Source organism: Phacochoerus africanus, chromosome 3 (genome assembly GCF_016906955.1).
Source record: "Phacochoerus africanus isolate WHEZ1 chromosome 3, ROS_Pafr_v1, whole genome shotgun sequence".
In the NCBI taxonomy this organism is placed as follows: Eukaryota; Metazoa; Chordata; class Mammalia; order Artiodactyla; family Suidae; genus Phacochoerus; species Phacochoerus africanus.
Window position 1 is genome coordinate 193,934,910 of NC_062546.1, and position 15,919 is coordinate 193,950,828.

At 42.0% G+C, this 15,919-nt stretch overlaps 1 protein-coding gene across 3 annotated transcripts in view; it reads left to right on the top strand.

Annotated features, from left to right (window-relative positions):
- The window catches only part of RHBDD1 (rhomboid domain containing 1), a 121,009-nt gene that overhangs the window by 62,379 nt on the left and 42,711 nt on the right, over positions 1-15,919 (top strand). For all 3 annotated transcript variants that reach the window (XM_047773658.1, XM_047773660.1, XM_047773659.1), the window contains exons 5-6: positions 2,841-2,897; positions 11,511-11,654. In XM_047773658.1, the coding sequence (XP_047629614.1) occupies positions 2,841-2,897; positions 11,511-11,654 (201 nt within the window). The remainder of the gene's footprint in view (positions 1-2,840; positions 2,898-11,510; positions 11,655-15,919) is intronic.

Sequence of the window (15,919 nt, forward strand, 5' to 3'; positions counted from 1 at the left end):
TGAGGCAACACTGGATCCTTAACCCACTGAGCAAGGCCAGGGATCGAACCTGCGTCTTCATGGATACGAGTTGGGTTTGTAACTCTCTGAGCCACAGTGGGAACTCTGCAAACTCAGATTTTAAACCTGGCTTTCTTAGCTGACAAACAGCGGTATATACTCACACCCCTAGCATTACTGCTACTCAGAAAACCACGATCCCCTTGAAATTTGGACAGATAAAGTGGGCTTAAAATAGGCTTTCTTCTGTAATATTCCATGAATTCATATGCATGCAAAGCAAAGTTAAAAAAAATAAAGACAAATCTGTACTGAAGTGCAAGGCCAGTATTTTAAAGAATTCAGAATGACCACTAGGTTCTTGGCGAGCGAGACATATATTCATGCTTGGCCAAACCAAAGCTGTTATTGCTTGAAGCGGGGCTCCTCCTTTTTAATGAAAAATAATTTTTTTCCTTCTAATTGATGCTCAATGAAAATACTTTATTTAGAAACCTAGGAATTTTTTTGACCTCTTAATTTAAAATGCAGAACTGGTCTTGACTTATAAGGAAACGATTTTGCAAACGTTTGTTCTATAGAGTTCCAATATTTCATCTTTTATTCATGGGAAATCTTCTGAGACTATTTTACCTTTTCTTGAACCATAAATAATTTGTTTTCACAGTTTGTGCTGATGACTGATGTTCTTGAGAACCATATAATACTCATGATATTAGAAAGCTTTCCAAGCATTGTGCTGTCGCCTTTATTAGCTGCTTGTTTTCACTTTCGAGTGATTTTTTCAGGCTGTGTTTCATCTAAGCAGATTTTTATTTTCCTAAATTTGCCTATTACTGTGTTTCCAGTGTGTGTGCTTGGAGTAGGAAGCAGGAGCTTCATTTATTGAAAATGTCCGGTTTTATTGTATTTTTGATACAACTTAATTATGGAAATCTCGTAATGAGCTTTGTTGCCCAAATACTCTCAGTACTGATAAAGGAAAAGAAATGATTCTCAGGAGGCTAGTGTTTTGTTTCCTTTTTCTGTGTGTGTCTGAAGATTAAGTGGTTAGTAAAGCTTTCTACAGGCATGTTACGAAATTCAGGCAAGCATTTTGTTTTTAAAGAGGATTTCCCCCACAATTATTACATGTAAACGCTTAGTTTCCTTCTTAAAACCTTGCCTGTTTTCTAAGGAGACTTATTTTTATCTCATTCTACTTTGAAAGTAATACACTAGTAGGAAAAAAATGCTAAAAGTTGTAACATTCAGTGCCGTTTACAAATAGCCTGACATCTCTTTGCTTCCCTGCTTCCCCCGTGGTGAATTTGGGAAAGATCTAGAGTGGTTTGAGAATTGAGGTGACACAGGAGCCCTGTGGGAAGGGATGAGGCACGTGAGGGCTGCTGTCCGATGACCCTTAGGAGAGGAGCACCTTGCTGTCCTACTGCGCTTTTAGGGATAAGAAAGGGGCAAGTCCCTTGGGAAGAGTAAGACCATGGCCTTCCCAGCGCCCCTGTCGCCAGAGCATCTCTACTTGTACAGAGGCCTCAAAGACCAAGCTCCGTCCCTTCAAAGCAAAGCCCACCTTATGTTGCCAGGAACTTAAGGAACTTTAGAGAGTTTAAGTTGGGGTTTCATTGTCCCCCACACATTCTGTTCCCTGTAGGGATACCCCAAACAAAACAGAGCCTATTATTATTATTATTATTATTATTATTATTATTATTATTGTTATTATTATTATTTTTGTCTTTTCTAGGGCTGTACCCGTGGCATATGGAGGTTACCAGGCTAGGGCTCTAATCGGAGCTGTAGCCGCCAGCCTACGCCAGAGCCACAGCAATGTGGGATCCAAGCCACGTCTGCGACCTACATCACAGCTCACGGCAACGGCAACGACAGATCCCCAACCCACTGAGCGAGGCCAGGGGTTGAACCTGCAACCTCATGGTTCCTCGTCAGATTCATTAACCACTGAGCCAGGACAGGAACTCCAGAACAACGCTCATTTTAACAATTGTTTAGAAATCACTTTGAGCTTTATTACAAAGAATCTCTTAATTGTTGGAAAAGCTAGTGGTTACAGCCTTACGGCTGTTCTCTCCCTTTGGACAATGCATCTGTTTTTGATACCAGTACCTTACGGTTTTGTTTACTGTAGCCTTTATAATATAGATTGCCGTCAGGAAGGATCGGGATGGCTCTTATCAAAAAGACGAGATAAAAAGTGTTGGTAAGGATGTAGAGAAAAGGCAGCACCTATACACTATTGCTGGCAACATAAATTGGTGCAGCCGCTATGGGAAACAGCATGGAAATTCCTTAAAAGATTAAAAATAGAGCTACCATATGATCCAGCGGTCCTACTTCTGAGTATACATCCAAAGGGAATGAATTCGAGATATCCAAAGGCAAACAGATACCATGTGATCTCATATGTGAAATCTAACAACGTTAAACTCATAGTACCAGAGAGAACCGTGGTTTCCAAGGGGTGGCAGGGGAAGGAAGTGGAGATGTTAGTCAAAGGTACAAACGTCCAGTGACGAGTAAGGTCTGGGGATGTAACAAGCAGCCCGGGGGCCATACTCACTCATACGATAGTCTATGCTCGAAATTTACTATGAGGTGGATCTTACTCGTTCTCACGTGCACGCGCAGTGGTAAGTGTGTGGATGAAGGGTGTGTGCATTAACTTGGTCATGGTAATCATGTCATAATATGCATGTATGTTTAATCATCACATTGCACAGCCTAAACATGGACAAGTTTTATTTGTCAGTCGTACCTCGATAAAGCTGGAGGCTGGGGAAGCCTATGGCCCCATTTAAAATGTTTGTTTCTTTCATATTCAGGCATTTTCCCCTCCAATATTGATTACCCAGGACAGCAATACTACTATAATAATTCAGGTAAGTACTTTATTTCATTTGCTACATTTATTTTTATTTTATTTTACCTTATTTTATTTTATTTTTTTGTCTTTTTGCTATTTCTTGGGCCGCTCCTGCGGCATATGGAGGTTCCCAGGCTAGGGGTCGAATCGGAGCTGTGGTCGCCAGCCTATGCCAGAGTCACAGCAACGCTGGATCTGAGCCGCGTCTGCAACCTACACCACAGCTCACGGCAACGCCGGATCGTTAACCCACTGAGCAAGGGCAGGGACCGAACCCGCAACCTCATGGTTCCTAGTTGGATTCGTTAACCACTGCGCCATGACGGGAACTCCTCATTTGCTACATTTAAACATATTTCTTAAATTACAGTGTTTGCTACCATAGAGCTACTTTAGGGTAATACCATGAGTTTATGCCATGATTGTGCACTTCACACGTTACGTGCTTGCGCCTCTAACATTCCTGAAAGCAGTGGGGGGCGGCCCAGGGGGCGTATTGGGGGGTGTTGGGAGGGAAGCCCAGGGAAAGAGGGAATGGGCATGAAAGTATCGTCGGATCCGTTTGAGGTCTTTCCGACGTGGTAAGGTTCATACTAGACGCAGGTCCCTTGATTCTCAGCCTAAGGGACCATACTGCTGGCCAAGTGTTAGAAGCTAGTTTCAAGTATAAGCTTTTCCACTGTCCCCCCCACCACCTACAGATCCAAGAAGAATCACACTTACCCTTAGAGGCTAAGCTAGGCATTCCTCTGATGGTTAATGCCCCGTGACCTAAAGAGGCAGGTGTATTTTTCCTAGATGTCTTTGTAAATAGGCAACGGGGACCTCCTGTTGAAGCACATGACCTGCTTTAGGCTAAAACCCTCACAAACCAGCATGCGGCGGCTGCACCGTAATATCGTAGGTCAGTACCAGCGATACTAAAGAAGCCTCGGGCTCCAGAAGCACTGAGTGGCTGTTACAGTCCCGCCTGTGAACCGCTGTGGCTGAAATATGAGCTCAGCAGCCTCTTCTGTTCAGGGCCAGATCGCTGCTGTTTTCGAGTTCTGTTGGCCATACGGTCTCTGGACAACTAGTCAACCTGTCATCGTAGCTTGAAAGCTTGAAAGCCGCCACGCACAGTTCACAAGCAGACGTGTGTAGTTTTGTGTTCTAACGAAACCTTATTTACAAAAAGAGGCGATGGGTTGTACTTGGACAGTAAGTCATAGCCTTTTTTTTTTTTTTTTTGTCTTTTTGCCTTTTCTAGGGCCATTCCCGCGGCATGTGGATGTTCCCAGGCTAGGAGTCGAATCCGAGCTGCAGCTGCCGGCCTACACCACAGCCACAGCAACAATGGATCTGAGCCACATCTGCGACCTACACCACAGCTTGTGGCAACACCGGATCCTTAACCTACTGATCGAGGCCAGGGATCAAACTCATATCCCCAGAGAGACAGTGTCGTGTTCTTAACCCACTGAGCCGCAGTGGGAACTATCTACTTTGTCTTTCACTGAATTTGGAAGGGACTGTTTCTATAAATACTTTTCTTTTCAGATACTGTTTCTGTAAATACTTTTTTTTCTCTGCCAATTTACTTTTTTTCTCCTTCTGAGACTTTAATGACATGAACTTTAGACATTTTGATCATGTCCCCCAAGCCCCCCAGCCTCTGTTTATTTCTTTTAGTCTTTTTCCCCGTGTGTTCTTCATACTGGATAGTCTTATTGTTTTGTTCGTTTGTTTCTTTGGCTTTTTGCCTTTTCTAGGGCCGCACCCGTGGCATATGGAGGTTCCCAGGCTAGGGGTGGAATCGGAGCTGTAGCCACCGGCCTACACCAGAGCCACAGCAACATGGGGTCTGAGCCGCGTCTGCGACCTACATCACAGCTCACGGCAACGCCGGATCCTTAACTCACTGAGCGAGGCCGGGGATCAAACCTGCAACCTCATGGTTCCTAGTCGGATTTGTTAACCACTGAGCCACGATGGGAACTCCTGTTGTTTTATTTTCAAGTTCACTGACTCAATCCTGTCATCTCTATTCTGCTATTGAACGTGTCGAACCTATCCAGTGACTTTTTTTAATAGTGTATTTTTTAGTTATAAAGTTTCTATTTGGTTCTCTTTCATTGTTCCCGTGTCTCTACTGAAAATTCTTCTCTCCATTCATTTCAAGAGGGTTCACCTTTATCTCATGGGATGTGGTTATAATCCTCTTTAAAATCTGTCTGATAACTCCAACATCTAGATCCTGAGAGGAAAGGGCTTTTCAGGCCTTTATGAAAAGGCCTGTCTGGAATTATCCAGAAGGTACTGGAGCGCCACTGAAGGATTTCTTCAGTGGAGTGATACTGTTGGGGTTACAGTCAAGCTGTGTTTTTGGCAGCTTGGATCATGATTGTCAAGCCTGGCTGTTTATATGAATCGCCTGAGGAGCTTTTACAACATATCCATGCCTTGAATTCAACCCAGACCGATAAAGTCAAGATACGGATAGAAACAGGGACGTAGGCTTTCTTTTTTTTTAACCTTCCCAGGTGATTCCGATGGGTTCAGGAACAACAATCATGGGCTTAGATGATGAGGGTTATGCAGACTTGCATACCGCAGAGGGGAATCCTGACACTACCCAAACAAGAGGCTTCCCTCTGAGGCTTTCGCCTCTGATGAACTGGAGGGTAAAATCCTGGAACCGTGGTCTCAGTGCAGGAGAGGAACAGTTGCTGGACAGTGCAGGCTCACCTCTTCTATCTGTGGACTCACCTGAAGAGGGGAGGCGTGATGATTACCTGTCAACAAAGCTGATGGCTGGAGTCATTTGGAAGAGTGCTGGGTCCTTCTGGTTGTTGGTTATGGAGGCCAGTTCACACCGACTTAAGTAGAAGAAGGTTATACTCGGCTGCCAAGACCAGCCCAGCAGGTGAGGGCTGAAGAATGGGTGCTATGAAACTTAAGGAAAAGAGTTAACATAAAACAAGGCACAGAGACATGTATCTTAATTAAAGGTGGGAACCGGGGGACTCAAGTTCTCAGGGACCAAGAGCACCTGCCTCAAGGAACCACACTGCTTTCACTGTGAGCTTTAGGATGACATCAAGTGAGAAGGGGGCTATAGGTGCAGGTTGTAGTTTTTTATTGTTTTAAAAGTCACATAGCCGGTAGATGGTTAAGCTTTTACTCTGACCTCTAGGCATTTAACAGTCATTAGCATTGAGGAAGCTTGGGGTCAGCTGTCTATGCATATCATCTAGAGAACCACCATTGCGCTTCTGCAAACAGCGTGCCTATCTACCTACCCTGCGTGCCTAGGTGCTTAGGTTTACACCACCTGGGTTCTCCTTGCTGATGCATATCCTGCTAACGAACCCTCATAAACCCCTTGGGGCCATGAGGCTCATCTTCCTCTTTTTCTTAAGAGGACCTATCATGCTGTGCAAAGGCTGTGCCCATCTGCACAGGTCCGGCATGCCTAGACCAATGCTTTATGTCCTATTCAGCTGACCCTATGAATAACTCATGCCTTTAGGTCTGTGTTCTTAAGCTTAAGTCATTTACCAGCACTGCGACTGTTTTTCAAGCAGGAAGATGGGGCAGAGTAAAACAGGACAAGATGGAGTGTTCGGCATAGAAAATAGAAGCAAAGACGCCAAGGAAATATTGTAGAAACATGTCTCCCGACACTTGGCCTGTGTGATTAGAGGCAAATTGGGTAGAAAGGCCCTGTTGGTTCTATCTCCCATGTGATTCCTCTCTTCCTCTTGACTTTACATTCTCTTCAGTAGGCTCCCAAGCTGCTAAATGGAAAAGGAGCTTCTTGCCTGGTTCATTTTTTCAATCTCCAAAAGAAACAATGTTTCTCTGGCTGAAGACAATAAAACCAATATGCTTGTACACTGACATGGCTTGAACTATCGTAGATTACCTGGTCCTAGTCTCTTGTGAGACAGCCGGGAAATTGAGGTTTAGAAATGTTAAGTCATTTGGCTCAAGTCATACAGGTAGTTAGTTATAGATATAGGCTAAAAAAAGCAAGTCACTGATTCCTAGCCCTGCTTTTTCTATTGTGCAGGGCTGCAAAATGAGCCTTCGACTGATTTAATCTTACAGAATTAGGGGCGTTTCCCTTATTGACTTTTCTTTCGTCTTTTTGGAACTTAATTTAAAAAAGGCCGAGAGGCTGCTTTTTTCCTTAATTTGAAAGAGGCATAAGCCCAGCAGACACACAGACCAGAGAATTAAAGGAAAAAAACAAAAGCTCCTTTTACCTTTCCTTCTTATCCCCTGAAAGAGTACTAAATACATATATGTATAGATTGGATTTCTTCAAAGGCAGAGGTACATAAGGCCAGGTGGCCATGCTAAGGTTCATCCAGGGAACTTTTATGGGAGCATATGTATTTCTTACCAGTAATGATTTATCCTTAATGTAACCGTCCTTAGCTGGAAAGGTCTTTGTAGGTCAGAGAACCTCATGAATGTTTAAAAAGCTGTTACCAATTTTTCTAATCTTAGTGGTGTTTCTTGATCTCTTTTGCCGTGAAATCTCGGTATGTGTATAAGGAACAGATGGAGTAGTTTATAGAATAATGATAACCAGAATTTCTTTTATTACAGAGCCAAAGTATATAACTACAAAGGAATATTAAACTAGTATTCATCACAGGATACAATTTAAACTTATTTATCTTAAGTGTTTGATTGTTAGGTTTTTTTCCCAGCCATGTTTATTATGAAGATTAAAAAATATCTGATTGGGCCAACGGAACAGCTGTAGAAAATTTTTGGTCCCAGGAGACCTGTTCTCATTCTAATAGATATTGATGGGATTTTTGGTCCTGTTGATGACTTACGATTGATGATATAGAACTTTTAAGTCTTTTTGACTTAAAGCATTAAAATTTTCCCTTTGTCTCTCCTCATGTTTTGTCTGACGAGTGCCAAATTTGATTTTGTAATATTCAGATGTTTAGAGTTGTAGGCTGTATTTTACTAAGGCATTGCTCAGTTGTGTTTTAAATAAATAATGTGAAGAAAGATGTTTTTCTATATCTAGGAAATGTTGCCTGAAATCATAGCAAATTTCCCTGTGGATTAAAACTCTGTAGACCTATGTAGTATTTCTGCTATCTGTGTAGATAGGTATTCAGAGCTTTGGGGTTATTTTGGGTTTTGAGTTAGCTGGATAATTTTCGAGGGTAGGTAGGTAAAGATACTGCTTAGACCTTCTGTAACAAAATGACTTTCCACAGGGCTTCGAACGTGGTAATGAGCCATGTGGGAAAGTGCCCAGTGTGCTTTTTGTGTTGCAATAAAATAATTGGCACTCTTAGGGAATTGGGCAGCCTCTCTATTCAGGCTTTGCTGAAGCATCCCATGGCATTCAGCAATTTATCCATAAATATTCTATTACGTTTGGAATGGTTGCCTCTTGCTTTTGTTCTTTGTGAAGGAGATGTATTGATTTTTGTTTTGACCATTTGTCCTTATATAAAAGGTCTGGTGTTTTTGGTTTGGTTTTGTTTTTTGGCTTTTGGAGGAAGAAGCATAGAAAGCAAGATTTGTAGCCGTGCCACAGTCTCCTTTATCTCAGGATATGAAACTTGCTGGTGGGTGTTCCCCAACACAGTGGTGGGAGCTGCATTTTTCTGGTTGTCCTGTTGAATAGTGACCATTTTCAGAAAGGGGGTCCATATTAAAAATTGTGTCCAGATCCCACTTCAGTCCTAAATCACTGTGAGGATTTGGAAAATTTATTTATATTCTTATGCTGATTTAAATACCATAATGTTCGTATTCTGACATGGGAAACACATGAGAGAGAATATGGACATTGGGTAACTGGAGGTCTTTAGTAAATCCCCACCAATTTTTACTTCATTAGAAGCAAGGCTTGTCAGAATTAGCCACCCAAATCCCAAACAGTTTTATTTAGTATTGTTTAAATCATTCATTTTTGTGACTCTCAAGGACATTAAGTCAATTAGTACCAACATAGAAGATATTGTAACAGATGATTGAAGAGAGAGTAAGGTAATAATCAGTAAGAGTGAGCCAGGACTGAATAGATTGTCCTCAAAGCAGGTATACATGTGGTCAATAAGCACATGAAAAGATGCTCAGTGTCATTAGCCAGCAAGTCCGCAGTGAGGTACCACTTCATGCCCATTAGGGTGGCTGTAATTTAAAGAACAGAGGATAACAAGTGTTGGTGAAGATGTGGAGAAATATGAACCCATACGCATTGCTGGTGTGAATATAAAATTGTGCAGTTGGAGTTCCCTGGTGGTTCAATGGATTAGTGATCCGGTGTTGCCTCAGGGTCTGGGTTTGATCCCTAGTTTGGGGATTTCTGCATGCTGTGGGCACAACCAAAGAAAGAAAAAAGAAAAGAAATTGTGCAACTGCTTTGGAAAACATTCTGGCGGTTTCAGATGGTTAAATATAAAATTACCATAGGACCCAATAATTCCACTTCTCGATGTGTACTCAAGAGAAATGAAGTCATACATCCAAATAAAAAACTTGTATGCAAATGTTTATAGCACCATTATTTATTATAGTCAAAAGTAGAAATAACCTAAATGTCTATCAATTGATGAATGAATAAACAAAATGTGATCTAGTTATACAGTGAAATATTGCTTGACTGTGAAAAAGAATAAAATACTGATTCATGCCGCAACATGGGTGAACCATGAAAGCATTATGTTGAATGAAATAAACCATACACAAAACACCACATATTATATGTGATTCATTTTTCCTTTGGTCATCATTTCTTACTTTGAGGATTATTAGTATAATCCAAATAATGATATAAATCGTAAAATTGTCCAGAATAGGCATAGCTATAGAGATAGACTGTAGATTAGTGGTTATTTGGGGCTGTGAGGATTGGGGTGATAGCTAAAGGGTACAGGTTTCTTTTGGAGGGGATGATAAAAATGTCCTAAAACTGATTGTGGTGCAACTCCACAATCATATTCAAAGCCGTGGAGCATGTTTCATACGAAGTATGTTTCCCACTTTTAATTGGTGAATTATGTACTTTGTCAGTTATAGCTCATGAAAGCTATTGTAAAAACATAGCCAACAGACACAAATACTTTACATGACAAGTATTTACATAAACACATATAATTACATTAGATTATCATTATTATCAGTGTTTTATTTCCATTTCCTTTTTATTTGAAAATAAAGACTTTCAGAGTGCCTGAGAGTTAAACTGTGTCCCTTTTAGTCTTGTATATTAGGAAAGCATTTTATGCATAACCAGCACAAAGGTAAATTTTAAATTAGCTTTAAGACCAATTATCAAAAATTCTGAATATGAAATCTCAACTAGGTTCTAACTATGTTCCTCTTTTTGACTTGATTGTGGTTTTTCTAAAAAGCCACAGTTAAAGCCATTATAAGATTAGACTGAGGCACGTGCTATGTTGGGTTGGTGTGGGGACGTAGGACACAAGACCTGTGTGAAGGGTAGGAATTTTCATCAATAACAAAAAGCACATTAATTAAACATTTGAAAATCTTCAAAGGGCATGACCAAGGAAGGAGAAAAGGAGAGAAAATTAGGCTATTACTTCTCTCTCCTGACACCAGAATTGGATTGGTCATCTTCTGTGGGGAAAAATAGTCTCTTCCACATTCCATAAAAGTGAGTGATTAAAAAAGACAATGTCAGGAATAAGCCCAAACCGACTTTGGCGGGAAGTTGGTGGAAGTGCTTTGCAAAAGTCACCTTTGTCCTTGATTGATGACACGTCAAGGTTTGAATGACCCCATTGTCTCCTCTCCCCTTTTACTAGCAACCAGTTTCTCGAAAGTGCTAGTAATAGAAATTATGATCTCTGACATAGGATTATAACTGGAGAGACCTTGGCTTGTATAGCTCCACGTGGTCACACTGTCGAAGCACCAGGCCCAGCACGGCATATGCGTTAAACGTTGGTCTGCCTCTCGTTGTCCGGAGCCGCTGGACGGGAAGGCCTGCCAACTGCCAACCATTCCCTTGACTCCAGTCAGGACGTCATTGAAAATATTCCAAGTATTAAATAACTCTGGACTGAAAGAATCCTATGTCAGTAGTATCCCACTCCAGCCCCGTCTCCAGTCCCGCTCATGCCTTGCAAGGTAACACCTTCCTCTTCGGCACATAGGGACTCATTCATATCCAGTGCCACGCTGGCTACCATGGATACAACAGTGCCAGGACAGTCACTGCCCACCCTCCTGGTGGCATTCTCCACTGGTCACTATTTCTTTTTTCTTTCTTTCTTATTAGGGCCACCCCTGCGTCGTATGGAGGTTCCCAGGCTAGGGGTTGCAAGGGAGCTGCAGCTTCCAGCCTACATCACAGCCACAGCAACACCAGACCTGAGCAGCATCTGCGACCTACACCACAGCTCACGGAAACGCTGCATCCTTAACCCACTGAGCGAGGCCAGGGATTGAACCCACATCCTCATTACCACAGAGCCACAGCGGAAACTCCCATTGGTCACCGTTTCGTATGTTGAGGATCTTTGCTGTAATCAAAGTAATGACATACATTATTGTGTTGTCTTTGCTTCCAAAATAGGAGGCGTGAAAGAAGAGCCCGTGGCAACGTTGCATAACTTTTTCATTGTGCCTGTAGGCTACTCGGGGTATCAGGACTACCACCCGTCTGGCAGACCAGGTTTCTATGAAGAAGGACCCAGGAACTATGATGCGTACACGGCAGGACTGAGTGAGGAGGAACAGCTGGAGCAAGCGCTGAGAGCTAGCCTCTGGGACCAAGGTAGGAATTTTGCGCCCTTCACTTATTTTAAAGCCTACCTCACATGGTGAGATGGTCTGAAAAAGGACTATTTGGGGCAAATTAAACTTTAAATAGTTTATAAAAAGGATATGTAGATGACAAGAGCGTGTGCAGATGGTGATGAAAAAGGATGGGGTGTGATGCCATATTTCCAGCAACCTAATAAGCTAATAAGGTGCCAGACTATGTATGTATTGTTAAAGTGGTTCTTTTTATAGGCCTGCTGCACTCAGTGCTTTGGCATTGAAGTCAAGAAACTAAAAAAATAAATAAATAAATAAAAAATTAAAAAAAAATTCTTAGGTGCGTGAAAAAAAGGGTTTACTTTGGCATTCATAACTGCAAAGCAGGCTGCATGTCACTGTATATCAAAATGTGGCCCACAGACCTTCCTCAAAATCACATGGACAGCTTGATAAGAATTCAGACTCAGGGTTCCACTGCAGGCCTGCTGATCCAGTCTCCTAGGCAGAGCCTAGGATTTTTTTTTTTTTTTTTTTAATCTTTTTAGGGCCACACCTGTGGCATATGGAAGTTCCCAGGCGAGGGGTCCAGTCAGAGCTACAGCTGCCAGCCTACGCCACAGCCACAGCAACACAGGATCAGAACCATGTTGGTAACCTACACCACAGCTCACAGCAACGCCAGATCCTTAACCCAATGAGTGAGGCCAGGGATCGAACCCATGTCCTCATGGATGCTAGTCAGATTCGTTTCCACTGAGCCATGATGGGAACACCTAGGAATCTGTATTTTTAACCGACTTTCCAGAAGATTCTTTTACAAACTGATATATGAAAACCACTATATTTACTTTGCCATCTTTGTGCTAGGTTTGGCGTTTGAGTTCGAGTATTTTTTATCATTTAGTAGTGACTAAAAATCATCTCTTCATTGATAAGCATACTCTGTTCCATGTACCATATTAGGGAATACAGAAAGGTAAAAAATGGAATCTTCCCTCCAAAGTTCACAGTCTCTAGTACGGGAGACACCTGCCAGATGCCCTAAGTAACCACAGTATTGGGTGCCAGAGAGAGGCTCAGGCCAGTTACTAAAGGCAGTGAGAAGGGGTGACTTTCTCTCAACTAGATCTATCAGAGATTCACAGAAGAGGGGGCTTTAGAGATAACCTTCAAGATCTTTGTAGAGATGGGGAAGGGCCTTTCAGGAAGAAATCGGTATCTTTCAGACACAGAAGAAAAGACTGTGGCCTGCCCGCCCTCAGTTTTGAACGGAGCATTAAGAGGAGAAGGGGAGGAAGAGTGGGAAGCTGGGCTGGGGCAGTCACAGTGGTCCTGGAATTAAATACGCCAAATGGAAAAGGGAGCTGGTGTAAATACCAGCTAGAGTTCTGCACGGGGGAGTGATGTGATCAGAGCCATGTTTTATGACTCCAGCAGCAGTCATTCCACAAACAAGGACTGAGCACCTGGCGGGGGGGGGGGGGGGGGGGGGGGTACCAGGCATCGCGCCAAGTGATGCGAGTACATGAATTACGACTGCCTGGCTCCTGACTTGAGGGAATTTGGTCTTAGCAGTAGCGATGTGCGTGGAGGTGGGGAAATGACAGCAAGAGGGGTGAGTCAAAGACGACTGCGGTTGTCTGAAAACAAGAAAAGGAAGCCTAAATTATGAAGGCACCCAGCATCGTCCATGACCCCCTTCTTACTAAAAATGTTTAGCCTGACTCTGCCTTCCAGTGGAAGTGTCCATATACAGGAGATGTATAGACTAGAGGAATAAATGGAAACATCAGATAAACATGGGGTTTCTACAGTTCAATGAGAATGGTCTCCTGGGGGGGGGGATCAATGTCAAAAAAAAAGCAGGATGTTATTTTATATTAGATGGAAATAGCAGGCAAATGTAACATAAGAATCTTGAAAAACTGGTTCTTAGAAAAGACGTTTTTTGAGAAAACGGGAATTTTGTATTTGGACTAGATATTCGATATGATTTGGGAAATAATCCAACTTTCTTTGATGAGACAGTGGTATGGTGGATAAGTAGCAGAAGGTCTCTTATTCTTGGGAGACTCACCCTGAAGTCTTTAGAAGCAAAATAATAATGTCTGCCCTTACTTTCACTTTTTAGCCAGAACCACTCTCTCCTCTCTCTTCTTTCCTCTTTCTCTCTCCCTCTCCTCACTGCCTTAAGTTCTGCATTCAAATACATTTGGGAAACTGCAAACTATACCCCCCTTGAAAATCCAGAGTGAACCTGGTATACGGATGATTCTAATTAGTCCTGTAATTAAGAAACCAATGTATCAAATTAATGTTTTCCAAACTTATTTGACCACAGAACTTCATTTTCAATGAATGTTTTTAAGAGCACGTGAAACTAATTCCAGTGAAACTGATCTGAAGAGAATTCTTGAAATGTATTATAAAATAATGGGTGACAGCAAAGGAAATAGCATTATAAGTTGTTTATATTAATTTCAATTTGATTTTCCTGCAAACACTTCATGACCAGATATCTTATCAAGAATGAGAAACCAAGGAGACTTTTTTATTTTTTAAAGGCCTTTATTATTTTTTAGCCTTTTTTTTCCTGTGGAAAAGTATTTATTTTATGGAAGTTGACTATATGGTATGTATGATTTTAAACCTAATTTTTTTTTCATTCCTTATTATGTTGTAATCTTATTTTCACACCTACAATTTTCTGAACATACAGATCCTCCTCCATATATTTTCTTAAATTTCTACATATTTCTTTTTCTCTTTTCTTGGTGGGGAGGAGATGTGCTGTTAATAATAGTATTTTTAAAAATTCTGTAATCATTGAGACTTACACACTTTTTCTTCTTTGGTCTATTGACATACTACATTATTTTGATTTTCAAACTTGAAGTAGGTTTGTGTTCCCAGGGTAAGTCTCACCTGGTTGTGGTATTTTATTTCTCCTTCCTGGAGAAAATGCTTGTGCACCTGAAAAGAACATGTTTCCTGCTCTAGCTGGGTCGAGTGTTCTGCAGATGCTGATTAGATTAACTTTGTTGCTAGTGTCGCCAGGTCTTCTCATGCCTCTGGATTATCCGTCTCCTTGTTCTCCTGAGCACTGTCTTTTCAATTATACAGAATTACTGTGAGCAGTACTGAGTACGTGTCGTATGGCCACCCTCAGTGCACCAGGGACTTCAGATTCCTCTGACGTTGCCTGTTTTTAGGGTGGGGGCTGACTTGTCAGTGTTCCTCCATGTCTACTTGAACTTCAACTTCAGGACTTTCCTTTGCGCCTTAACTGGAGTAGGCGCTGGATCCCCTCCCGCTCCCCCAGGCCTTGCTGTTCCTGGTTACTCTGTGCTTTTCAGTCTACTGGCGGCAGGGCAGTGGGGCTGTGCTCTGACGAAGCCTTGGTCCGCGCAGTCACGGTGCCGCTCCGTTTGGAAGGGTGGCCTTCTCAGTTAGAGGTTAGAGGGGTTTTTTTTTCCTTTTCTTTTTTCTTTCTTCACTTCCCTAAGCTGCAGGAGTTTTTCACTATTTCTTTAAGGGAAACTGGGTTTTTACCTTTCTTCCAGGCATAGACAACTTTTGTTCCTCAGAGACAGTAGGGACGAAGGATCTAGGTAGCCTTCCCTGCAGTGGCGGCTGTCCTTTCCCCAGGACTGTACTGGAAATGACCAAGGGCCCTGTCTGTTTTCTCTCACCCATGTCTTTTTCAAGGACTGCATGAGGTGCTGAGAAGCGCCTGAAAGTGGGTGTGAGTTCTTTCATACTACAGCCCCCCAAATGGCCTGTGTTGAATAGTCTATGAATAGAATCTGGAGAACTCTCACCCAGCCTTTAGCAGTTAACAGTTTTGGCTGAATTCTTTTTATTAGTGTCCAGCAGAGTGTCTCCTGGGTAAGCAAGCACTCCTGTACCATTTTTTTTTTCTTAAAAAAATTTTTTTTGATTAAAGTATAGTTGATTTACAGTGTTGGGTCAATTTCTGCTGTACAGCAAAATGACCCAGTCATACATACAGACATATATATATATATATATATATATATATATATATATACACACACATTCTTTTACTCATATTATCTTCCATCATGGTCCATCCCAAGCGATTAGATACAGTGCCCTGTGCTCTATCAGCAGGACCTTATTCCTCATCCATTCTAAATGTAATAGTTTGCATCTGCTAAACCCAAACTCCCTGTCCATCCCACTCCCTCTGCTGCACCATTTTAGACTTCTGTTTAGTTGGCTTCCCTGCTGCCTCAGCTTTCTGATGGGCTCAGG